At 39.2% G+C, this 26,702-nt stretch overlaps 1 protein-coding gene across 1 annotated transcript in view; it reads right to left on the bottom strand.

Annotated features, from left to right (window-relative positions):
- The window catches only part of PGM5 (phosphoglucomutase 5), a 206,493-nt gene that overhangs the window by 144,064 nt on the left and 35,727 nt on the right, over positions 1-26,702 (bottom strand). Inside the window, exons 4-6 of the mRNA XM_040248878.1 lie at positions 26,145-26,270; positions 19,379-19,569; positions 18,626-18,780 (exon numbers count right to left, since the gene is read on the bottom strand). Coding sequence (XP_040104812.1) covers positions 18,626-18,780; positions 19,379-19,569; positions 26,145-26,270 — 472 coding nt within the window. The remainder of the gene's footprint in view (positions 1-18,625; positions 18,781-19,378; positions 19,570-26,144; positions 26,271-26,702) is intronic.

Genomic DNA, 26,702 nt, shown 5'->3' with positions numbered 1-26,702 from the left:
TCCCTAAAGAACACATCAGCATCCTTTACCTCTTCAAGCCACACAGAAGACCGGGGCCTCCATGTAACTGGATTTCTCCTTAACGTCACTGTTCCATTTGCTAGATCAGTTATTCCTAAACAACGTGCTCTGGAATTCTGTGTTCTTCTCATAAATGGAACATGGCACAAAGTTTTATAAAAGGGAGAAACTATTATGAGAATGGCCCCCAGAGCCAATTAAAGGAAATAGGTCTCTGATATGCAGCTGCCATGACGAGTTGACACTCTTGGCTTAAAAATACCTAACAGCTTTAGGGGATAGACAAGGGATGCAGAGTGTGGGCCTTGAGATCTGGAGATTCCCGTGGAAATGGGTCCAATCAACAAAGGGTGATTTCATCAATTAAGGAAAACCCAGCCACTTGTGGAGAACTTTTGGCAACTCTTCAGCTGTGCGCCCTTTCCTATTTTAGGAAATAGAGAACACTGAATAAACAGAACGGAGGAAATATTAGCATGTGACATTTGTCAGAATCACACTATAAATGTCTTTTAACTCAATGACTCTCAAACCAAAGTTTCAGGAAGTACGTGAAAGGCTCACTTTCAGTTGCCAGAAACATTCTGATTGAAGGAAAGAATTTTCCTCAACAAACACTTCAACAAAATTGAAGATTTAGATGAGGGAGGAAAAAATAAGGTAGAAATAAGGTAGACTCTGTTATTAACTAACAATAACAGCAATATCCACAAATGCCTATCTTCTGCTGATCATTTTACATATATTATCCCAACTGAGTTACACAACAATCTGAGGCAGTTAAGTGCTCTAGTTTTCATTTGACAGATGAGAAAACAAGTGCAGGGAGGTTAGGTAGCTTCCCTACATTCACACAGCTAAGTCACAGCAGATCTCATACTTGAACTCAGGTCTTTGTGACTCTAAAGGTCTTTATAGTCAAGCTGTAGCATCTTTTCTGGTCACAATGGATGGTTTGCTCCAGAACATTTTCTCTTTTCCTGACCTGACTCACCCCTGCTTACCACCATGAGGAATGATTAATACTCTGCTCAAAGCATTATATTTGGGTTAAAAAAGAAAGAAAAGGAAGCTCATTCAAGAGCTTTCCATGAGAGACATTCATAACCTAGAGAAGAAAGTTCCATTACAACCGTAAGTCTTGATCCTGGACTAGGCCAACATAAATGGTTTCCTCTCAGCACTTCATGGCCCCTGGTATAGCATTTCTCACGCTGCATTTTAAGTATTACTCAGGATATCTGTTTCTCTCTCTGAGTCATAATTTTTTTTAGGGTAAGCACAAATTGTATTCACTTATAACACCATCTGACCCAGAGAAGATATTCAACAAATGTATACTGATGAGTAAGTGAACAAACTGTAATAAGCAAGTGATGTCAAAGCAACGGCATTTTCAGGAAACACCCATAATTCTACAATGTCTTTTAATGCTGGGCAAACACTTTAAATGAGTTAGCAGCTACTGACAGTTCCCCTCCCAAAGTCATTGACACTGATTTCCTCACTAACAGAACAATGGCTTTATCATTTATCCCAAGCAAAAGTGAACATACCATAGGAAAGGAAAACTACTGCACTGAATGGTTTCCTGGACAGTTTCTTTGACTTTCAAAAGATGCATGAATAAAAAGCAGCCTCTTTTCTTCCATAAGACCACATCATATATAGGGGAAGAGCTACAATTTCTGGAGCAGCTCCATGAGGAAAGCTCACCAAGGACAAAGACCACACCCTGAGGATGACAGAACCCAGCTCCTTAATGATGAGACCAAGGCAGTGAATTAGCCTCCTTACCTGGGAGCTCATTCCTTCTAGACATTTTAACATGTGAGCTACAGTTTTTCCTTACTGTTTACATCATTTGGAGTTCAGGTTTCTGTTACTTGAAACTAAAAATCACCTTGTTTCCTTTCCCCTAACCCTGCTTCCCAGTCTTTGTTGTTACATCATAATTCCATAGGTAAGGATGGGTATTAATGGGTTTCTCCTGCTCCAAGCATCAATTTGCTTATTTATAAAATCTTTTATCTTTTCTTTGGTAAATAAGGAATATCTTATCCTCTTCCTCATTGTTATCATTAATATCATCATCATCAATTATGTCATCACTCTAACTTCTTCAGCCTAAGAAAAAAAATTCATATCAAAGATTAAATAATATTTTATATCTGCATAGACTACACTATTCTGCACAGAATATTTAGGGTATCATCTAAACCCATGGCAGAAATTGTAAGTTGTTCCACGGTAACTATTCTCCTCTTCTTTCTTGATAAGAAAACACTTGAATTTGAGCTGTGCACAGGTCATTCAGAGTGAAGCTTCCACTTCCCAGCTCCCCTTGCAGCTAGGTGTTGCCATATGATTAAGTTCTGGCCAGCAGGATATAAGCAAAAGCATCAAATGTCTAACCTCTTTAAAAATATAGTGTGTCTATTTTTGCTCTTCCTTTTGCCCTTCTTTATCCTATACTCCAGTAGCTGCATAAAATGCAGACATGGTTGTTGGAGTTCTGCAGTCTTGAAGTCTGAGGGTAAGAGCTACACCAACAGGAGTCAGAGCAACAAGCTAGAAGGAACATGAGTCCCTGGGAGCTCTGTGGAGAAGAGCCACTGTACGAGCCCTGACAACTGCCCTTCTGGAAGGAGTGAGTCAGCTTTGAGAAATGATGGGAATCACTGATAAAATCAGAAGTACCAACATGTTCACACATATATCTTCTTTTCTGTTTTATTCTACTGTATCTCCCTGAGTGCTCACTCAAGTCATCCCACACTGGCTTGATGTCATGCCCACCCAGAGCCACAACAGTCTTTGATATCTGACCTAATTCAAGAGTTGGTCTTCAGATGGAAGTTTCCTCCAAAAATCCAAACAGCCTTGTGCCAACCAACTCTCATTCTCAAATTTCTCATGCTCCTGGCACCCACCTGCTTGATGGGATTCACATAAATAAACCTCATTTGAGGAGGAATATTCCTCCTTCTACCTCCCAAGCCTCTTCCTAGTTCACCTGAGGACTTGGCTAAAGAATCTTCATATAAATAGACTACAGAGGAGCTAATAAACTTTTAAAAAGTCATTATAAATGCAGGAAACAACCATTACAACAAGAAATTGGGAGAAAGGGAGTAGCTAGCGCTATATTAGTAACAAAGAAAGCCACTTTCACAAATGTCTCCTCTGTCCGCTCCTCCCCACACACAGGTGTATCATAGAGTAGTTAATTTAGTCACAGTGTTTCTCTTATTTTACTTTTTAGCTTTTGGCTGAATAGTGAACAGATTGTGAAATGGGCAAGTACTTATATTATGCAAACAAATTGCACTATATGTTTTAACTGGATGTACATATAACATAATATAAAAATACTAGCAGCAGAAGTAGCAGTAGGGGAAAAATCTTTGAATTCTATATGGGGATTTAAAGGGCTTCTCTGGTGGCTCAGATGCTAAAGAGTCCACTCACAATGAAGAAGATCTGGGTTTGATCTCTGGGTCAGGAAGATCCCTGGAGAAGGGAATGGCTACCCACTTCAGTATTCTTGCCCGGAGAATTCCATGGACAGAGGAGCCTGGTGGGCTACAGTCCACGGGGTCGCAAAGAGTTAGACACGACTGAGCAACTAACATACACACACACACACACACACACACACACACACACACATATACATACACACACACACACACACACACATGTGGGTTTAATTGCTTTGCCCCAAATACAGACAGACACAGGTGTGTTTTAAAAGAAAAAAAGAAACCCTATATTTTTCCAGAAAGACAATTTTTCTAAAGAGATGAGATGATCAGGGTTCGATAGTTCAGGGTCCACTTACTTCTATGAACAAAGAACTTCTCATTGTAACAACTTTAAAGAATATTAATAAAAAAGCAAAAGATCAAATAACAATAGGTCTAATCCTGGGTCCCTAGTGAAACGTTCCATTTACAGCTAGAGAAGAGCTAAAGAAAATTAACAATCATTATTTACAAAGTAATTTGAAAAACTACCAAATACAGATACTTGAGAATCACAACAGCAGTCTTCTAAAAGCTTGTTGTGCTATGAAATGTGAGGAACCCATAGAAGGAACCCCCACTCAATCACCAGTATCTACATGGGGGATATTGGGTCTAAGTGCAGCCACTGGTTAAATTTTTAGTTCCAGTTCCTTAGTGTTAAAGAACTGGGGCTGGTTTGAGTTTGCTATCTGTGAAATTTCAACATCATGATGATAACAGCTAACCTTCTTTGAGCTCTTACTGTGAACACACTGCTCTAAGCACTGTTCTTACATTACCTCATTTAATCCCAATGAGAATGATGCTGTTATTATCTCATTTAGCAGGAAAGAACCCGATAAGGGAATCAGCCCAAAGACATACAACCCGAAAGCAGAGGATTCAAACCCAGGTAGTTTGAATGCAAAAGCCAATGAAAGTCAAAGTGTACCAGGTTCTACTCCATGCATGAACATATTTGTGTGTACTGGCAGGCAGGAATGTCTTCACTCCTTAACCTATGTCCTCTCTCAGCAGCACACACACTCTCTCTTTCCCTCCCACTCCTAAATTTAGGTAGCAGAATCAGTGTAAGGCAATCTGCAGGATACTACATCATGATCTGGAAACACTCTCCAAATCTCTCGTTAACATTCAGATTGAAGTCATGAACCTTTCTGAATCTAGCAGCAGACCTTCCAGAGAGAATATTAGTAAATTTTGTTGATGGTGAAGTTTGACAAAGGAAGAAAGAATGTGGAAGAGAAGACAAACTTCAGCAATGTATTCAGCACCTAGCAGTGGGCTCGGCACACAGCAGGTACTAAAAATGGTTTTTGAAAATTGACAAAGTGGAAGGTAGGTAAGGATGCATGCATGCATGATAAGTCGCTTCAGTCGTGTCCAACTCTTTGTGATCCTATGGATGGTAGCTCACTATGTCCATGGGATTCTCCAGGCAAGAATACTGGAGTGGGTTGCCATGCCCTCCCACAGAGGATCTTCCCAGCTCAGGGATCGAACCCTTATGTCTCTTATGTCTCCTGCACTGGTAGGTGGGTTCTTTACCACCAGCGCCACCTGGGAAGCATGGTAAGGATAGAGGCAGGGAAAAAAGGAAGGAGAAAGGAAAAAGTGAGGAAAGAGGGAAAGAGCAAGACAAATGGAGGAAGGAAGATGGAAGGGAAGGAAGGGGTAGACAGAAAAGGATGGGAAAGAAAGACGGATGAATTCCTGAACACATGCAGAGATCTGAGGCAAGTACCACCATTCAAATTCTAACACTTGTCAGTTACTGGGAAGTAGCAGGGGATCAGCAGGGATATGAGGAGGTAACAAGAAGGGCTTCTGGAGTTCTTAACCAGGTCCTGAATTCTCATTCCAGAACTGAACCACATTACACTCACCTAGTTCACATCTCTGGCCATCTACTGGGTCTCAAGTTGCTACCGTTACTAATTCTGGAAGGAGGAAGAAAGAGCTTGCTCTGGAAGACAACTGCATCCATTCTCTGTCACTTGGTTTGGGAAGGAATAACTGCCCTCCCAATTCCACTAAATGAGGAGAAAGGGCTCAAGACTTTCAGTCTCTCCCACTCTCCATGGCCTCAGTGAGCCAAAAGGTCAGAGATGATAAAAACACCCACAAAGTCAAGACTCAAGGGCATGTTCTCAATTACTTTTTTCTAGAAAAGCTTTGTCTCATACACATACACACATGTGTGTACACTTTATCCTCCTAGTTTGGAATTAATATATACATACTACTATACATAAAGTATATAACCAACAAGAACAGGACCAGCTGTATAACACAGAGAACTATGCTTGATATTTTGTAATGACCTGTAATGGAAAAGAATCTGAAAAAAAAGAATATATATATACATATACATATGTATAACTGAATCACTGTGTTGTACACCTAAAGCCAACACAACATTGTCAACTATAAATCAAATATACTTTGATTAAAAAAAATTTATCGTCCTAGACAAGGTAATATAAGCAGGTGAGGGCTGAAAACTTGCTCCCTCAAAGAGACAGCCTAGAGAGAGAGGCAGGGAACCTGAGGATGAAAGCGATACATTCTAAGGCAAAGCAGAGAGGGACTATTCAGGTGTCACCAAGTTGCTGGATCAAGATTCACCTGAGGCCAAGTCTACTTCAGTTAATATGGGCTGAAACATTCCCTTTATTATTTAGGTCCCATTTCAACTAGTGTTCTCTCATCTGCAGGGCAAAGATCCTGACTGATACAATCTCTCTGTGAGTCCTGGATAGAGAATGTGCATTCTTAAATACAATCACCAACTCACCAAACAATTTTCTTTTATGGTAGGATATGAAACACTGATGCCACCAGGGACTCTAAAAGAACTTGGAATTCCAAATGACAAATTTAAACCTCAGGCAGAAACTAGATCAGAGATGAGATGAATGACTCCCCAGTTCTGAAATCTACCCTCACCTGTGTAAGGCATATAGACAGGGGCTTACACAATTTTTTTTCTTTTCTTTTTCTAAGCATCAAATATCATAACCAACCACTAACACATTACTTATTAAAAGATCCCATTTTATTTAACTGGTAACTTTTATGTTTCTGCTCATCAGTGTTGCCTAAGACTAAAAACTCTTAAAAGGAATCATATCAGTTTAGCCCACTTTACACAGAATGTTATGGAGAAACACTGCTGAAATGTGATAAAGGTTTTTTCATACAACCACTCCTGATCTCACTACTTCAAGCAGATTCTGAGGGAAGGGTATAAAATTCAAACCCTACCTTAAACTCCAGTCAACATTGTCCTGGAAGTCTTAAATTACAGCCAACAACTGTTTCTTCCAGAACTTTACTAAACAAGAGTGATGTTTAAGGTCAAAATTATAAGACATTTTGGGGTCAAAATAAATTATGCATGTCTGATGTCACCCACCACATACATAGGTCCCCCGATACACACATTGATAGACACAAATGACTTTCACCCACGATATAATCAGAATTTCTCCTATTCTCAGCAATAAGGAACAGCAAAGAAGTTATGAGATTTGAAATCAGACAAGCTAGTACCAGTCTTGACTGCTTCCTTTTTGATGGGCAACCATGGACCATCATAATGGCCAAGGCAGAGAGGGATTTTCAGGTGTCACCGAGTTGCTAGGTCAAGATTCACCTGAGGCCAAGTCTACTTCAGTTAATATGGACCCAAACATATTACTTAATCTCCCAATATCATACTTTTCCTATAAAGCTTCAATAACACAATGCAAATACTTCTGAGGGCTTACGTGACCATTGAATAAGAAACTGTAATAAAATCCACTATAATTAAAAATGCATTCACCCTCTTACTCTGTGTTGAGCAGGCAAAATTTGGGGAGAGTTTTTTTATTCTCCTGTGCATCTTTCTCAGATACTATTCTTACCTCAGCCCTACTGGAAAGTGAAATTGATAGACTTGGCAATTTAACCAGTGTTCCAACAGGTTCAGTTTAAGACTACCCTAAGAGGCTGAGGTTTAAAATCCATTAAAAAAAATTTTTTTGGTGAAAGTTATAAAGTTAATTTCAAAATATAAAGCATACACCAAAAGTATATTTTTGTACAAAAAGCTCTTTCACTCCAAAAGGATCTTCAGGCCTGAGATGATTCATCACTATCCTCCATCACTTAAAATCATTGTCAAGGGCCAAGCTTCTCTGGCTGCCTGACAAAGCATACAGTTCAGTTACGCTGGGCTATCCTATCTTCCTTATATCTTTATGCCACTGATAAATTTGACTAATGACCTTGAAATCTTAGAACTTTCAACTCTAAATGTAAATCTTTCCCAAGACAAGACTGAAAATAGTGTACTGATGTTCTGGCTCACCAAAGAGAAGGAAGTAGTGGACAGCAATTACAAAGACCACTGGTCTCACTTGAACCCAGCCAGTGTGTATTGAAAGTCTGGTAAATGCAAGCCTTGCTGCTAGGAACTAGAGGTACTCAGAGTCATGATCCATGACCCTAATCATAAAGGAAGACCCAAGAGAAGTTCTTTGGTTTGTTTTCAAATAAATAGGATTTGATTATTTTTATTACTTTTATCAAAGTATTACTGATATAAAATAAAATTCACCAGTTTTAAGTGTACATTTGTATGAATCTTGATAGATAGGTACACAGATAGATAGAGTTGTGTTACTAATATTGCTACCATAATTAAGATACAGAACATTTTTATCAGCCCAAAAAGTTACATCATACCTCTTTGCAATAATGAATTGGATTGATTTTTAAAGCGTATAAGTATTTGAAGTCACAAAAAAGAAAGGAAGATATTTAGCCAAATGGACCCTTCAAAAATCAAAACTGAGATTATAAGTAAAGATAATCCATGAAGTCAACGTTTGCATTGGAGAACTACATGCCACTTAGTTATATGCTCTAGACCAGATGGCATTGGAACCCAGCTTTAAGTGATCTTTAATTCCCAATCACCTAGGGTGGTGTAAATGAATTTCTTTCAGTATTGGCAGAACTCACCAGTGGTCAAAATTATTTGCAAACAAGTGCCAAGCCAATGGGGATGGAAGGACTGAGGATAGGATGTTGGAACTGTTATTAATGACTATGCCTTTCCAGAAACAAAACTGAAGAGTGGCCAGGAGTCCCCACAGATATAGCAGGCCAGAGAAAGCCAATTCTTAAAAATGGTTTGTCTGAGATCACATGTAGGGGTGATGATAACTATATGTTTTGGAACTCAGATTACTGATTGCTCATTCAAAATTGTTTTACTGACCAACATAGAGAGCAAACACCCAACCAAGACAGCTCTGAACAACTGAACAAAAGATGGTTTATCCAACATCTCCAAAGTTCTTGCAGATTCTAGTCTTAAATGTTATAATTTATTCCTCTCACTTTAGGTAATTAATCTGTAAATGCCCTCTACTTAATGTGGGCATGAAATTGCTTTCTCATCTGACACCAACTCATAGAAATACTGACAAGCAGGCTTGAATCACCATCAGCATCCTTTCCAGAAGGTAGACACAAAAGGCATAGAAGGTATCCTCTAACCTAGGATGAAATCAGTACTCACCCTACCTACCAGGGAAAGGAATAAAGAAACCTGAGCTTAAGTTCAGGCTCTGGTAAGTGTGTTTACCTATTGACTGAGAAATAAGTGCTATGCCATTGCTTCCTTTTATCTCATTTTTATTGTTATAATCAATACATAGCATAACTAAAATTCAACTCACCTCAAAGTTACCTAAATATAAATGAAAACCATAAGTCAGGCACAGTTTTATTAGACACCCAAAAGACTAAAAAATTATACATCATTCCTTTTCTCCTTATCACTCGGTATATTTATTATCCTCTGCAACCAATAAACTGACAAATTTATTTTGTAAAAAAGTTCAAAGAAGCTTGTTTATATATCATGGCAGTTAACTTTTAGAATTATGTGATTAGATCTGTGGAGCTCAAGCTACTTTTTCTCCCAAATAAAAAAATATTCCAAAAGGGAAAAAATCTTATTCATTCATTTGGTAAGCGTTTTTGAGAACCTATCCTATGCCAGGCACTGGCCAAAACCTTTGCTTGTGGGGGATTTACAGGACATTAGGAAATAGACAAACACATGTTTTTAATGTCTGTGACAACTGTGATAAAGAGACCTCTGAAGAGTAAGTTCTATGTGCTGCTTTGGATGGAGAAATACGACATCAAAAGGGTACTACCAAGAAGGTGATGCTGACTCAAGTCTTGAAAGATCAGGAAGGACAAAGTAGGCAGTGGGACAAGGTGAAGGGAACACATTTCAAGGAAAGAGAACAGGATATGCAAAGGTACATCAGTGTGAGAGGTCATCACATTTGGAAACTGTAAGGGGGCTTCCCAGGCAGCTCAGTGGTAAAGAATCTGCCTGCCGAGCAAGAGATGCAGGCTCAATCGCCGGGTTGGGAAGATCCCCTGGAGAAAGAAATGGCAACCCGTTCCAGTATTCTCGCCTGGGAAATCCCATGGGCAGAGGAGCCTGGTGGGCGACAGTCCATGGAGTCACAATAGAGTCAGACACAACAACTAAACGATAGCAACAAATATGTAGAATACAATGAGCTCATGGAAATCCATCAAAAAAGGGGAGAAAATCCTAAATACAAAATCAGGCAAAGGCTAGGAACAGAGTTAATAGAAAGGAAACCCCCCATATCTCAAGCATCTGAAGACATGTTCATTATTAATATGAGCAATGAAAATTTAGTACAGCAATGGTGTATTACTCTCTATCTCTTCCACTGTTCACTGACTGACTCTTCCATTAGTCAATAAAAGTATTGGTCTGGACTTGAAGATGCAGAAACTAGCAGGGGAAGCAGACTAGTGAAGTACAATCTAACACAGGATTTGGTCAAATTAAGTATACACAGTGCTTCTGACCCAACAATTCTCTTGGATACACATGTTGAAGAAACTCTCATATAAATCCCAAGGGGACTATGAAGCCTCATTCGCTGATGCAGGAGGTAAGATGCAGCCTGAGTGCTCAGAGGAGCAGGAATAGAAGTAACCTGTGGATGCACACCATGGACTACTAAGCAGCAGTCAGCAGCAACACACTACATGCACACTGAGCCACCGAGAGGATTGTAACATAAAGTCTTTAGTGGAAAAGAGTAAGAAACCAAATACAGTCTAGTTATAGCACTAGTCACAATCATTTGAAGTACATGCAAATAAAACAACACATGCAAACAAAAGGATACCCAACAAACACACATTTGTGATTGTCTCTGGGAGGAGGGTAATCAAAGAAAAGAGAAATACATTAATTTTTTAATAATAAGAAATGAGTCTCCCACTGGACACATTATGAAAAGACTGTTCAGTGATGAGCATGATTAACTCAGCTGGCTACACCTGAGGTCCAAGAAACTGGGGAGAGGATGAGACTGGGAGCCAAGCAGGTAGAGATTACCAAAAAGATCGGCCATTGTGCTGGCTGTTCCTTGCTTGCCCCTTCCACCTGAGAGTCCCTCATTTCATTCAACGCCCATCTCTGCCCTGTCGGCTTCCCTAGGAGGCTGAGCTGCAAGGGCTGCCCCTGGCTTCCTGTGGGGGTTGGTCAAGAGCAGGCATCAGCAAGAGATTGGAGGGTGGGAAAAGAGAGAAGTTAGGGTATTTATACCTCCCTGACAAGATCAGTCCTGACAACTCTAAATCTTCTCAGGCTATGGTTACCCAATCCCTCCCTGACTCTTCAGTCCTGGGGGATTACTAGCTTTCTGATACTGTGAGTCCTGGGATGCCTCTCCATCACTTCTTGCTTTTTTTTTTTTCTTTTGGTTTCCTTCATTATCTTTGTTCACACTTCTGTAGACCAGGTTATTAAAGCTACTATTACTAAATTCTTTTTAGGAAACCCTTCTGATGGTGCCATTTCCTTTGTCCCTTGACCATGAAATAAACAGCTATGGACGGTTTTAGGGCAATAACTACTATTATAAAGAGCTTTTCCTCTCTTTTCTGTTTTAATATAGGTTATACTTGAACATATTTATCTGCTAAGGCAAAATAATTCCTATCACTCTATAGCACAACGGATGTATGGGAGACTGTATAATTACACATTAGCTCACAACACTCTCTCTCCCTTACCACCGTGCATCCTGACTGATCTTGGAGACAAAGTAACACAGATCTAAAGTGTGTAACAAGGACCAAGTTCATCGTGGATCAGTAGATGTTGGATACTTGCTGGATTAAAACTGTCTAGATTCCAATGACCAGCTGGGTACGTTCAAGATAAAGCTACAGTACATATTTCAGATTGAGGACTGGCAACAAATAGTTGTAGACTACATTCTGAAAAAATAAGCATTTTCACATGTGCTATGGGCCATTTCTAATCTCAGCATCAAAGCCAGGGCTACCTGCGTATTTCTAGTCCTTGGTCCTACCCATAAACTCCTCAGAAAGTCCATTATCTATCTTACCAAGGAGGATGTTCCACACTTGCCCATTATTACTATACCAAGTTCATTTCCCCTGAACATGCATTCCAATTTGTGTTTATATGCTTTTTCTTTACTTGTTATTATTCATCTTCTGCATCAGACAGTAAGTTCCATCAGGGCAAGGGACAACTGTCTAGGATATAGAAGGCCCTTAATAAATATTTCTTGAGTGAATAAATGGTGAACAAGAGGAGTGACACAAAAAGCAAAAAGAGAGTAGAAGAGTATTAATTCCCTTTTCCATCATGTTAATGGGTGGTGGACCTCATATGGCCTCCCTGTAGTCAAAATATACTTTCTAGATATGGCTCTCTTGCAGTGTATTCTAGGATGCCAGCCTTGATTGAGGCTCTAAATATCTCTTAATGAGGAGAGTTCACGTCTGCATGTGTCTGCCTTGCTTAACACGGCATTCAGCACAGGACCAAGCACAGATGGGTGCTTCATAAGTATTATTGAAGGATGATAACACAGAGGATTATTTAATACCACCTCACAGGGTAAAGACAAATCTTGGGCCACAAATATACTTCTAATGTGCTTTACTTCTCAAATAATTTGAACCAAAATTATTTCAGCAACACAGATTCATCTGTAACCACAAATCAGACACATTCAGAATGACAAAGCCCAAAAGAATGCTATTTTCAAGGCTGAAATGGTATTATTCTGGGGTAAATGGAATCCTTGTTTCAGTGATACTGTGAGAGTAGAAATGAAAGATACTGAAAGTCTTCCCTCAGGGAACAACAATTATCCATGAAACAATGGAAGTTTGTCTGAATAATTCATCAGCATCAAGGGTGCTGGGCTCCCTTATTCTGCAATCCAAGGAGTTTGGGCAAGTGCACCATTGAATGTGTCTCAGTCACTTCGTTGTCTTTCTTCCAGGGTCTGGCATTTAGGGGCACATTCCTATGATTTTATTAATTAAAAAATAACCTAAGTGGGAAACTACTGACAAGATAAAATTTTGAGGCAGCATTTCTTTCACGAAGAAGAAACTTATAAAGTGTCTATCATGAAAATCCACCAGGGACTCCACAAGAGATCAAATACCCAAAACAAATCACCACTTCAGAGGCCCACAGAATTCTGAATCCCAACCAGCAAGCATGAATAATCCTTTTAAATGGTCACTTACGTATCAGAACAGGTCCTCTGTGAACTTTCTAAGCAAGGCTTCTGGTTTCTGACTGAAACAGAGATTCATTGGGCAGGAGGGATAAACTGAAACCGAGAACAACTGGGAAATTTCCATAAGAAAAGAGCACAAATGGGTTGTGTTTTCAGAATGAAACTGGCCCCTCCCGGCCAGGATTTGGGAAGAAGCTGACTACCCTACAGGAGAGCCGAGCAACATTCACAACTGGTCTCTCAGAAACCATCCTGATTTAAGTTGCAGTTACTAGGCAGATGCAATCGTTTCAAATCCCAGGTCACTTTCTTATTAGCTGTGTAACCTTGTGTCACTTAATCTCTCTGATAATTGGTTCAGTATCTTTAATATGCTGAGAGTAATGTCTACCCAATGCCTTTCTAAATTACTGCAAAGATCAAGTGAATTCAAATTAATTAAAGTTCTTTCTAAATTGTAAGATTATGTATAAGAGTACATGCATGCTCAGTTGCTGGGTCTTTCTGACCCTTTGTGAGCCCATGGATGGCAGCCTGCCAGGTTCCTCTGTCCATGTGATCCTCTAGGAGAGAATACTGGAGTCTGTTGCCATTTCCTCTTTCAGGGGATCTTTCTGACACTGTGATTGAACTCACATTTCTCCAAGTCTCCTGCACTGGTAGGCGGATTCTTTACCAACCACTGAGCCAACTTGTATATCCTCCCAGAATATTAGGTAACCTACATAGAACTCAGGATCCTCTATGACTCTGGGTTTTCCATTTCTAGAGACAGTCTGGTTTTTGCTTTGCTTTCTACAAGTTTTGCTGATTTTTTTTTTAAAGGAAAGATATAAACCAAGGCAAATGGGGAAGAATGGAATTACACATCCCACCCTTTGGAGCTGCTAGGCAAGAATTTTAAACTGTAGTTCGTTAATTATCACAGATTTGACATCAATATCACCTGAGGGAAAGAAGGAACATAGCGGGTATACAAAAGTCATCTGATTCATCTCTGTACTGGGGGAGGATTAAAAGATCAATTTACAGAAATCAATTATATTTCTAATTACTAGTGGCAAACAACTGGAAAATTAAACTTATAAAACTATTCCATTTGCGTTCAGTTCAGTTCAGTCGCTCAGTCATGTCCGACTCTTTGCAACTCCATGAATCGCAGCACGCCAGGCCTCTCTGTCCATCACCAACTCCCGGAGTTCACTCAGACTCACGTCCATCGAGTCAGTGATGCCATCCAGCCATCTCATCCTCTGTCGTCCCCTTCTCCTCCTGCCCCCAATCCGTCCCAGCATCAGAGTCTTTTCCAATGAGTCAACTCTTCGCATGAGGTGGCCAAAGTACTGGAGTTTCAGCTTTAGCATCATTCCCTCCAAAGAAATCCCAGGGTTGATCTCCTTCAGAATGCACTGGTTGGATCTCCTTGAAGTCCAAGGGACTCTCAAGAGTCTTCTCCAACACCACAGTTCAAAAGCATCAATTCTTCGGCACTCAGCTTTCTTCACAGTCCAACTCTTACATCCATACATGACCACTGGAAAAACCATAGGCTTGACTAGATGGACCTTTGTTGGCAAAGTAATGTCTCTGCTTTTGAATATGCTATGTAGGTTGGTCATAACTTTCCTTCCAAGGAGTAAGCGTCTTTTAATTTCATGGCTGCAGTCACCATCTGCAGTGATTTTGGAGCCCAAAAAAATAAAGTCTGACACTGTTTCCACTGTTTCCCCATCTATTTCCCATGAAGTGATGGACCAGATGCCATGATCTTCATTTTCTGAATGTTGAGCTTTAAGCCAACTTTTTCACTCTCCACTTTCACTTCACCAAGAGGCTTTTTAGTTCCTCTTCACCCATACAAAATATTCATGAAATCAATTTAACAAAAATTGTAAAGATTTCCATGCTAAACTACAAAATATACGGAAGAGAAACTAACCTACAAAGTATATAAGAGAAATTAAAGAAAACTAAATAAAATGAGAGCTATATCACATTCATGGACTAGAAATCTCCATATTATTGAAATGTAATTCTTTCAGAATTGCTTTGTGGACTCAACACAATTTCAATCAAAACTGCAACTGGCCCTAGTAGAAAATAACAAGTTGATTCTAAAATGTATATAGAAATGCAAAGGACATTAGATACATAATTTTTTCTATATGAAGAAAAAGGTAATAAGAGTTGGGGGAGTCATCTGACTTAAACAACTACTTTAAAACTTCAATAATCAAGACAAGGAAATATTGGCATAGGGATAGACAACAGATCAATGGAGCAGAAGGGATAATCTTGAAACAGACTCACATGTATACGGTCAACTGATTTTTAACAAACACATCAAGGGAAAGGTAATTCTTCTCAATAACAAGTGGATAGAGAGAAAAAGTGAGCTTCAACCCCTGCCTTATAACCCACAGAAAAATTAACTCAAAATCATCAAAGACTTAAGTGCAAAATTAAAACTATAATGCTTCCAGAAGAAAGGATAGGAAAAAACATCTTTTTGACCTTTGGGTAAGCAAAGATTTCTTACAGAGGATAAAAAAGTATATATTAATTATATGAGGGCTTCCCTGCTAGCTCAGGTAGTAAAGAATCTGTGTGCAATGCAGAAGACCCTGGTTTGATTCCTGAGTTGGAAAGATCCCCTGGAGAAAGGATAGGCTACCCACTCCAGTATTCTTGGGATTCCCTGGTGGCTCAGACAGTAAAAAATCCACCTGCAATTCGGGAAACCTGGGTTTGATCCCTGGGTTGGGAAAATCCTCTGAAGAAGGGCATGGCAATCCACTCCAGTATTCTTGCCTGGAGAATCCCCATGGACAGAAGAGCCTGGTGGGCTACAGTCCATGGGGTTGCAAAAAGTTGGACACGACTGAGTGACTAATCAAACAATTATATAAGAAAAAAAGCTGGACACTGTCAAAATTTAAAACTCACCCTCATCAAAAGACACAATTAAGAATTTGAATGGGGAAGTGACAGGCATGGAGAAAATGTCTGTAATACATATATCTGACAAAAGACTTATTATCCAGGGAATTCCCTAGTGGACCAGCAGTTAGGCCTCTTACTGCTGAGGGCCTGGGTTCAATTCTCAGTCAGGGAAATAAGATTCCACAAGCTGGCAGTATGGCCAAAAAAACCCTTATTATCGAGAATATATAAAGAACTTCTATAAGTCAATAACAAAAAGACAAATAATGCACCTTCAACTGAGCAAATACATTTCAAACAGGTACATAACAAAGAAGTTCATAAATGGACAATGAGCATACGAAAATGAGCTCAACATCAATAGAACAATACAAATTTAAACCAAAATGAAACACTATTTTGCACTCACTACACTGGTTAAAATAAAAAAGACTGATAACACCAAATGTTGTTGAAGATATAAAGCAACTAAAACTCTCACACGTTGCAAATAAGAGTATAAAATGGAAAATAGTTTGGCAGTTTCTTGTTAAATTAAACATACATCTATCCTACAATCAACATTCTACTCCTGGATATTAACTGAAGAAATGTAGATGCATACACAAAAAGACATGTGTAAGAATGTTTATAATGGCATGATTTATAGTATCTAATAAGTGAAAACAACCCAAATGTTCATCAACAGGATACTGGAACAATAAATTGTGATATATTCATACATTGATATACTATACTGCAACATAGGGGAATGAACCAGTTACAAATTCAGTGAACGTGGATGAATTAAAAAATATATTAAATGAAAAAACTAGTAACAAATATGTAGTATATGATTCTATTTTTGTGAAGCTCAAGAACAGGCAAAGCCTAAATATAGCAGAAGAAATTACAACAATGGGGCATTGGAAGGAGGAACTTTGGGGGGTGATGGGAATGTTCTATATCTTATTTTCGTTGGTTGTCACCCAGATGTATATCTTTTCCAAAACTCATTGAATTGTACCCTTAAGATTAACTTCTTCCCTGCATATAAAATTTACTTCAGGAATGACTGAATGAATGGTAACACCATGAGGAAATAACTTCACCATCCAGAAGATGAGATTCTGCAGGACAACTGGTCTGGTCTCCTCAAAAATCATTATCATTAACTAAAAGATAAAAGGCTTGTGCTAGATTCTAAAAGACTTAAGAGATGTGACAACCAAATGCAATGTATGATGTTAGACAGGATGCTGCTTTGGGCAAAATCATCTATTAAAGACACTCCAGGGACACCCAGGGGAAATTTGAATATGATCTTAGTTTTAGATTATATAAAATTGTATTAAGACAAAGTGTATTAACAAACTTGGAGATTGTTGATGGGGAAAAAAGTTACAAGGCAGTATGTACTTTCAGATCTCTTTTTGGTTTCACAAAAAGGCAAATATATATTATCCATATTGTATTATATTATGTATATTATATATGATTTATAACTATGCATATATATTATATATGTATATAAAGAGATTCAGTAGGGAATATACATTTATCAATTAACATAAGCAGCTCAGGCAGAGTTGCTTACATTTTCCTAGTTTTCTGTTTTTTTTTAACTTTCCAGCATGAACAAATACTGCTTCCACAATAATATACATTGCTTGAAAATATTAGACTCTGAAATTCACTGTTTTCTAAGATAAGGTAAAAGATGGGTGGATAGAGCCAGGGAAAGAAACCTTAGACTGTTATCTACCGAGTTTCCTGTTGACCATTTTCTATATGTGTCTTGCTTCATTCTTACAACAAACTTATGTTCCTGATGATGATATAGTAAAAGTTGCTCAGTCATGTCTGACTCTTTGCAACCCCATGGACTGTAGCCGGCCAGGCTCCTCTGTCCATGAAATTCTCCAGGCCAGAATACTGGAGTGGGTTGTGTATCCCTTCCCCAGGGGATCTTCTCAACCCAGGAATCCAACCGGGGTCTCCTGGATTGCAGGCGGATTCATTACCAGCTGAGCTACCAGGGAAGCCTGAGATAAGTGAACATTTTAAAATAATATTATGTGATCCTAAGACTCATGTTCTTTCTACCTTGCTTACATTTTTAGTAAGTTTTCTTACCAAACATTTATGAAGTATTTACTATGAACCATGTGTTCTATTACATGGTTTATAAGAATCTCCTCATTCCTACCTCATACAATCCATCGAAGGATGATAGTATTATCATGCTCATTTTAAAGATAAGAAAACAGAGACACAGAAATCAAATAAGTCTCCTAAGTTCCTGAGAGCTAAGATGTAGCAGAACCCAGCTCAGGCTACCTGATTTTTCACACTTCTCTATACCATGTCTCTAAATTCCCATATCTCTAAATTCAACAAGTTCCCAAAGTGCGAGGGGAGAATGAATGATAGCAGCATTCATTCCTTCCCACCAGTAGAGGGAACAGTGACATCAGAGGCCTGTCATGCAGTTTTCCACAGTGACATTTTGCTTACCTGTCGAGGGCTGTGCTGGTGGGCATACTCCTTCCAAACCCTCGGACTCCCATCTGACGGAAATATGGAATGCAAGAGAGGTTGGCGGCAATGATGGCCAAGGAGTCGGAAGGGCTCACAAAGAAGCCATTTTGGCCTAGGATCATATAACGGTCCTGTGGGAAAGAATGTGTGAAAATGTTCAGGCAAAGGCATCTGCTGCTAGCAGTCCATTCCCATCATCATCACAAGGCACTTTACTGCCTTCCTCACATTTAAACAATGCAAAACCACTGGAAGGAGGGCAAAGAGGGCAAGGGAAACTAATCCCTGAATATTGCAGGCCCAGGATCTTGACACCACTAAGGAAAATATCCGACCTGCCAAAATGTGGATGACTTCCTCAGGCTTTAGTAGCCTCTACATTCTTCATTCACACTTCCCCCAAACATAATGGAGAACAGAGATTATTACTAAAATAGCTGGTTTCTTAACATGGTGATTTCAACAAGATCAGCCATAAATAAAGATGTATTGCATGAATTTTTTTAAAAGCAATAGCAACTTTATAACATACTGCTACTTGGAAAAAGAAAAGTAATGGCTATTTACATGCAATACTAGGCCATTAAATAGAAGGGCAGATGCAGAGCCAGTTAAGGTTCGTATGGCCCATACGTGTCAGCCCCAGAGGTATTCAATAATTCTCTGGTTTCCAGTGTTTGGCTCATTATACATCAAAAGGATCAGCAGGCAGAAAGCTTTCCTCCTTACCCCATCAGCATCAAACGCAGCTCCAAATCCATATTCCCCTCCTTTCATAGCTTCCAAAAGGGTGGTTGCATATGTCAGGTTTGGGTCAGGATGCTGCCCTCCAAAATCTTCCAGGGGAACACAGTTGATTGCGGAATTCGCTGGGGCCCCCAGCTCATCACACAGAACTTTTCTCACATAGGGTCCCATAACTTAAAAAAGATACACAGCAATATGAGATCTTTGCAGAACTCCTCCCCCAAGGGTGTTTTGTTCCTCTTAGAAGAAGAAGGCTACTTCATAGCACAAAAAAAAAATAAGATAAATTCTACAAGTTTTTTCAAGCACAGAAAAATGGGTATTTCAATTCCTACTCATTGAGCACCTATGTGTCAGTGACTATGTTAGGCATATAGAAGTTGTATTCAATAATCCAGTTGCATGAAATTTTTCTCCAAAACTTTTCTAAAATACTGCCAAAAAGAAATCAACTACCTAATAATAATTCATGGGCTGTTACTTTTTATATTAAAAGCATTAGTTAAATATATGCAAAAGCACTTAAAGGCTCTAGCAATGTTCTTTGTCTCTACAGATGTTTTAACTTTGCCAAGTGTATAATTAAACACTGCCAACCACTGAAGCATATGCAACTAAGTACATTTTACAAAATAAATACTAAGGAGTTGTGTTTTCCAGTTCAACACACATTCACGGAGTGCCTAACACAGAAGTCTTATGTGAAGAATGGAGGGTATCCAGGGACACAAAGTGCTCTCAGTCTGGGCTCTCAGTCTGGCAGTGGGATGAGTCAAATCTGCAGGTGAGTGACTGGACTTGTAAGACTAGTTCAATTTAATGTATAATGTATTTATTAAATAATGAAATCCAACAGCTTAAAAGAGAAATGACCATAGGCAAGGCTTCAAAATGGAGCAGCATTTCTGGGAGAACATGAAAGAAAATAAATTTGACAGGAGTGAGGGTGCTATCCAAATGCAAAGAACACTATGAGCAAGGGAATGGAGCCCGAGGTAGAACATAAGCACATCTGGGGACAAGCAGGTAATCCTGTTGGCTGACATATATAAAAGCACTGCTTTCCATTTATTTTCAATAGAATACAAACCACAAACGGTGACCACACTTTTTGTCTGCCCAGCACCCATTTTCCTTTCCTATGATAGCAGTATTCTGGGTCTTATTTAGAGAACCAATCCTTTTTCCATCTCAGTTCATGGAATCTGAGTGTGGCTAATCCTACTTCCCCCAAGACTAGGGAGGCGACCTAGGACTGCCAATCCTCCATCCGCAACCAGAGTGACTGATTCAGAGATGAACACATGGTACAAGCTAGGCAGTGAGGCCCAAATCCAGAAACAATTTTCAAACTCTTTGAAAAGAGTAACTCTCTTCCCTCTAGGTCAGATAATGCTAAGGCAAGAAACAGAAAGAGCCTTTTCTGCGGAATATAACCAGCCCAAAGTTATATTTCTGCAGAATATAACCAGCCTGAAGTTGGACGGTTTTATGAAGACCTACAAGACCTCTTAGAACTAATACCCAAAAAAGATGTCCTTTTCATTACAGGGAACTGGAATGCAAAAGTAGGAAGTCAAGAAACACCTGGCGTAACAGGCAAATTTGGCCTGGGAGTACAGAATAAAGCAAGGCAAAGGCTAATAGAGTTTTCCCAAAAGAACACACTGTTCATAGCAAACACCCTCTTCCAACAACACAAGAGAAGACTCTACACATGGACATCACCAGATGGTCAACACCAAAATCAGATTGATTATATTCTTTGCAACCAAAGATGGAGAAGCTCTATACAGTCAGCAAAAACAAGACCAGGAGCTAACTATGGCTCAGATCAGAGTTCCTTATTGCCAAATTCAGACTTAAATTGAAGAAAGTAGGGAAAACCACTAGACCATTCAGGTATGACCTAAATCAAATCCCTTATGATTATACAGTGGACGTGAGAAATAGATTTAAGGAACTAGATCTGATAGACAACAGAGTACCAGATGAACTATGGATGGAGGTTCATGACATTGTACAGGAGACAGGGAGCAAGACAATCTGCAAGTAAAAGAAATGCAAAAAAACCAAAATGGCTGTCTGGGGAAGCATTACAAATAGCTGTGAAAAGAAGAGAAGCAAAAAGTAAAGGAGAAAAGCAAAGATATACCCATTTGAATGCAGAGTTCCGAAGAAGATCAAGGAGAGACAAGAAAGCCTTCCTCAGCAATCAATGCAAAGAAATAGAGGAAAACAATAGAATAGGAAAGACCAGAGATCTCTTCAAGAAAATTAGACATACCAAGGAAATATTTCATGCAAAGATAGGATCAATAAAGGACAGAAATGGTATGAATCTAACAGAAGCAGAAGATATTAAGAAGAGGTGGCAAGAATACACAGAACTGTACAAAAAAGATCTTCATGACCCAGATAATCACTATGGTGTGATCACTCACACTCACCTAGAGCCAGACATCCTGTAATGTGAAGTCAAGTGGGCCTTAGGAAGCATCACTATGAACAAGGTTAGTGGAGGTGGTAAAATTCCAGTGGAGCTATTTCAAATCCTGAAAGATGATGCTGTGAAAGTGCTACACTCAATATGCCAGCAAATTTGGAAAACTCAGCAGTGGCCACAGGACTGGAAAAGGTCAGTTTTCATTCCAATCCCAAAGAAAGGCAATGCCAAAGAATGCTCAAACTACCACACAATTGCACTCATCTCACACGCTAATAAAGTAATGCTCAAAATTCTCCAAGCCAGGCTTCAGCAATACATGAACCGTGAACTCCCAGATGTTCAAGCTGGTTCTAGAAAAGGCAGAGGAACCAGAGATCAAATGGCCAACATCCGCTGGATCATGGAAAAAGCAAGAGAGTTCCAGAAAAACATGTATTTCTGCTTTATTGACTATGCCAAAGCCTTTGACTGTGGGGATCACAATAAACTGTGGAAAATTCTGAAAGACATGGGAATACCAGACCACCTGACCTGCCTCTTGAGAAACCTGAATGCAGGTCAGGAAGCAACAATTAGAACTGGACATGGAACAACAGACTGGTTCCAAATAGGAAATGGAGTACATCAAGGCTGTATATTGTCACCCTGCTTATTTAACTTGCATGCAGAGTACATCACAAGAAACGCTGGGCTGGAAGAAGCACAAGCTGGAATCAAAATTGCCAAGAGAAATATCAGTAACCTCAGATATGCAGATGACACCACCCCTATGGCGGAAAGTGAAGAGGAGCTAAAGAGTCTTTTGATGAAAGTGAAAGAGGAGAGTGAAAAGGTTGGCTTAAAGCTCAACATTGAGAAAACTAAGATCATGGCATCTGGTCCCATCACTTCATGGGAAATAGATGGGGAAACAGTGGCTGACTTTATTTTGAGGGCCTCCAAAATCACTGCAGATGGTGATTGCAGCCATGAAATTAAAAGACGCTTACTCCTTGGAAGGAAAGTTATAACCAACCTAGATAGCATATTCAAAAGCAGAGACATTACTTTGTCCACAAAGGTCCGTCTAGTCAAGGATATGAGTTTTCCAGTGGTCATGTATGGATGTGAGAGTTGGACTATGAAGAAAGCTGAGCGCCGAAGAATTGATGCTTTTGAACTGTGGTGTTGGAGAAGACTCTTGAGAGTCCCTTGGACTGCAAGGAGATCCAACCAGTCCATTGTAAAGCAGATCAGTCCTGGGTGTTCATTGGAAGGACTTATGTTGAAGCTGAAACTCCAATACTTTGGCCACCTGATACGAAGAGCTGACTCATTTGAAAAGACCCTGATGCTGGGAAAGATTGAGGGCAGGAGGAGAAGGGGATGACAGAGGATGAGATGGTTGGATGGCATCACCGACTCAATGCACATGGGTTTGGGTGAACTCTGGCAGTTGGTGATGGACAGGGAGGCCTGGCATGCTGCAGTTCATAGGGTCACAAATAGTCGGACACAACTGAGTGACTGAACTGAACTGAACTGAATAGGTAAGAACAAAACAGCCCAGGTAGAAAACCTTAGAGTGAAGCCCTTGGAAGATAAATTCCACACATCAGCTCAGAGCTCCCAGCAAAATTTTTAGTGCCTCACTCTTAAAGACAGGAGGAGAAGGGGATGACAGAGGATGGGACAGTTGGATGACATGACCAACTTGATGGACATGAGTTTGAGCAGGCTCCGGGAGATGGTGATGGACAGGGAAGTCTGGCATGCTGCAGTCCATGGGGTTGAAAAGAGTTGGACATGATTGAGTGACTAACTGAATTCACTCTTTAACATGAGACCAAACAAAAAGAGTAAAGAACAACATGGAAGAAAGAGAAACTACAGAGGGAGAAGAAATCTTTTAAAGTATGAATCAGTCATATCCTAATAGAGATCAACAAGATGTGGCAGATTGGCTATAAAACTGAAAAGACTGAGAATACCAAGTGTTGGTGAGAGCACAGAGAAACTGGAGCCTTCATACTCTGCTGTTAGTGCAAATGGCAGTCACTCTGGAAAATAGTTTGGCAATTACTTATTAAGTTCAATATACACATTATATGATCTAGCAATCTCACTCCTAGGTATTTATCCAAAACAAAGGAAATCACATATTCCTATAAAGACTTTTTCACAAATGTCTGTAGCACTTTATAGTAGCCAAAACCTAGAAATAACCCTAATTGTATCAAGTGGTGAATGGATAAACAGAATGTAGTGCATCTATATAAAGGAATACTACTCATTAGTAATAAGAAATAACCACTGATATATACAACACCATGAATGCATCTCTAAAACCTTATGCTGAGTGAAGAAAGCCTGAAGAAAACAGCTACATATTGTATGTTTCCACTCATATGGCTTTCTGGAAAAGGTAAAACTATGGGGCAAAAAGCAGATGAGTGATTACCAGGGACTAGGGGAAAGAGGAGAGGTTGAACCTCAAGGGATGCAAAAGAGTTTGTGGAAGCAAGGGAAATATTCTATACCTGACTGTCAGAGTGGTTACATTACTGTACATGTTTGTCTAATTTCATTAAACTGTATGCCAATAAAGTATCAATTTTACTGCAAGTAAATTTTATACCTCAATACATCTGACTTATTTTAAAAAGATATGGTATTCATGAAACATTAATAGGAAGTTATTTTTTAAAAGATTTATTTGGAAAACAAAAAATAAAGTTTTGGGAAATTAAAAATATGACAGTGGAACTGAAAAACAATGGAAGGACTTGGAGTTAAAGTTGAGGAAATCTGCCAGAAAGTAGCACAAAACAAAAAGAAGAAAAATGGGTGTTGGGGGGAAAAATAGGATAATTAAAAGATCTGTCCAGTAGAGTCAATATCTAAACAATAGCCATTATGGAGAAAGGAAAGAGAAAATAATGGAGGAATCATCCAAGAAGTAATGCAAGAAAATTTCCCAGAATGAAAGGACATAAGTTTCTAGATTCAGAGGATCCTCCAAGTGCCTGGCACAATAGAGAAATATAGTCCCACACTAAGACTCATCATTGTGAAAAGAAGGAACACTGAATACATATCAAAGGCCCCAAAAGCCTCCAGAAAAAAAAAAAAAGAAAGATTTCAAAACATGAATTAAAAATCAGACTAGCATCAGATTTCTCAAGTTTGGTAGGAATGGCTACAAGACAATGGAGTGTTTCTCTCAAACTTTTGAAGGAAAATAATATCCAACCTAGATATCTATATTCAGATAAATACCAATTCAGAATGAGCATAGACAACAGGCATTTTCAGCCACGCAATGACTCAAAACATTTACCTCCCATGAGCTCTCTCTCACAGAGTAACTGGAGAATGTGCTCCTCCAAAATGTAGGAGTAAATCAAGAAAGCAAAAGGCAAAGTATCCAGAAATAGGAGAGTCAACATAAGAAAGAGGTAAGGGGAATTACAGGATGATGTTAAGTGGAGATTTCAGGACAACAGCAGCTCATAGAGCTACCAGTGCAGACAGAGGAGATTCCAGGTCTCCAGGAAAATGAAGTGAGAGATTTTGACACTAGAAGAGTATGAGGGTTAACAGTGGTAAATACACTTCACAAAAAAGAAATAATGAGAAAACAAGATGATTACTAATTCCAAAGAAGTAAAAGAGTTGTGCTGAAAGGAAAATATAATTACAATATTTTGCATGGCTCAACCATGCTATGATAATCTAGACATCATACTGATCTTACCAAAATGATGATATAACTTGTTTAAGGAACTGTGTGGATTTAGTGAGTGAAGACAGTGAAAAAGAACTACAGATTCATCTTCCATAGTATGAAGTCAGTAACACCTCAAACTGAAAAATCAACAAGGAGCAGTATATTCATAGTATTTAGTAACAGAGAGATAAATACCCTCCCCCCCACAAAAAGACTGCCCCTGGAAAGTAGAAAATTGGGGGAAGGAGCTGTGAAGGATTTTTTTCATAGCTAGCTATGAACTATCTGACTTTTTAAACTATGTATTGTGATCAAAATTTTATTTTAATTTACAATTTTGCTATTTCCACTCCACACTCTAACAGGCATAGCCTGAAAATCATATGCTCAAGCTTTTTTTTCAGTTGCATCAAAAAAGAGAGATCAGAGCCCTGAAGCCTTCCAGAGTATCCCACATATCTATCTGAACATATACACGTCATGTGAATATCTACGAATCCAACCTTCCTCATAATCCCAGAAACCCAACACACATTGAGGTCTCCTTCACCATTTCTTGTTCACCACTTGGTAGAAGACCACACGCTTACCTCCATGCATGGCATCAACTCGGATCTTCAGTTGGCCAGGCCCGGTCAGCAAACTCTTAATGGCATTAAAGTCAAAAATGGTCCGAAGGAGGTTGAGATAGATATCCACTGGGTCCACTATCTCCACTATGGATAGGAAAGCCAAAGGAGACAGCAATGACTATCCATGAGGGATTCTTGGAAGCATAAAAAAGCATGAAATTCTGATCACAATCCCATCATAACCCCACACATTTTCACAGGAAGCAAAGTGTCCATTTGCAGAGAAAATCACAAAGCACAATCAAGATACTACAAACTTTGCACATGATTAAATGTTATAAAAAAATATCAAGTTGCAAATTCTTCTTTGCAAGTGAAAAATCAACCACAAGAATAATTAAGATAAAAATATGCCTATTGTCCCCACTCTCTTCATTCCATCACCTCCCTCCCACAAACTGCAAACACCTCAATGCTAAGAGGCATCTTGGCAAAATCAGTTGCCTTTCCTGTGGGGACTGGCCAAAAAATGACTCAGCTGGCCTGAAACAAATCAAGAAGTAACCTCAGCAGTGA

The sequence above is a fragment of the Oryx dammah genome, unplaced genomic scaffold (genome assembly GCF_014754425.2).
Source record: "Oryx dammah isolate SB20612 unplaced genomic scaffold, SCBI_Odam_1.1 HiC_scaffold_1, whole genome shotgun sequence".
In the NCBI taxonomy this organism is placed as follows: Eukaryota; Metazoa; Chordata; class Mammalia; order Artiodactyla; family Bovidae; genus Oryx; species Oryx dammah.
This window is presented reverse-complemented; position numbering and strand designations above follow the sequence as displayed.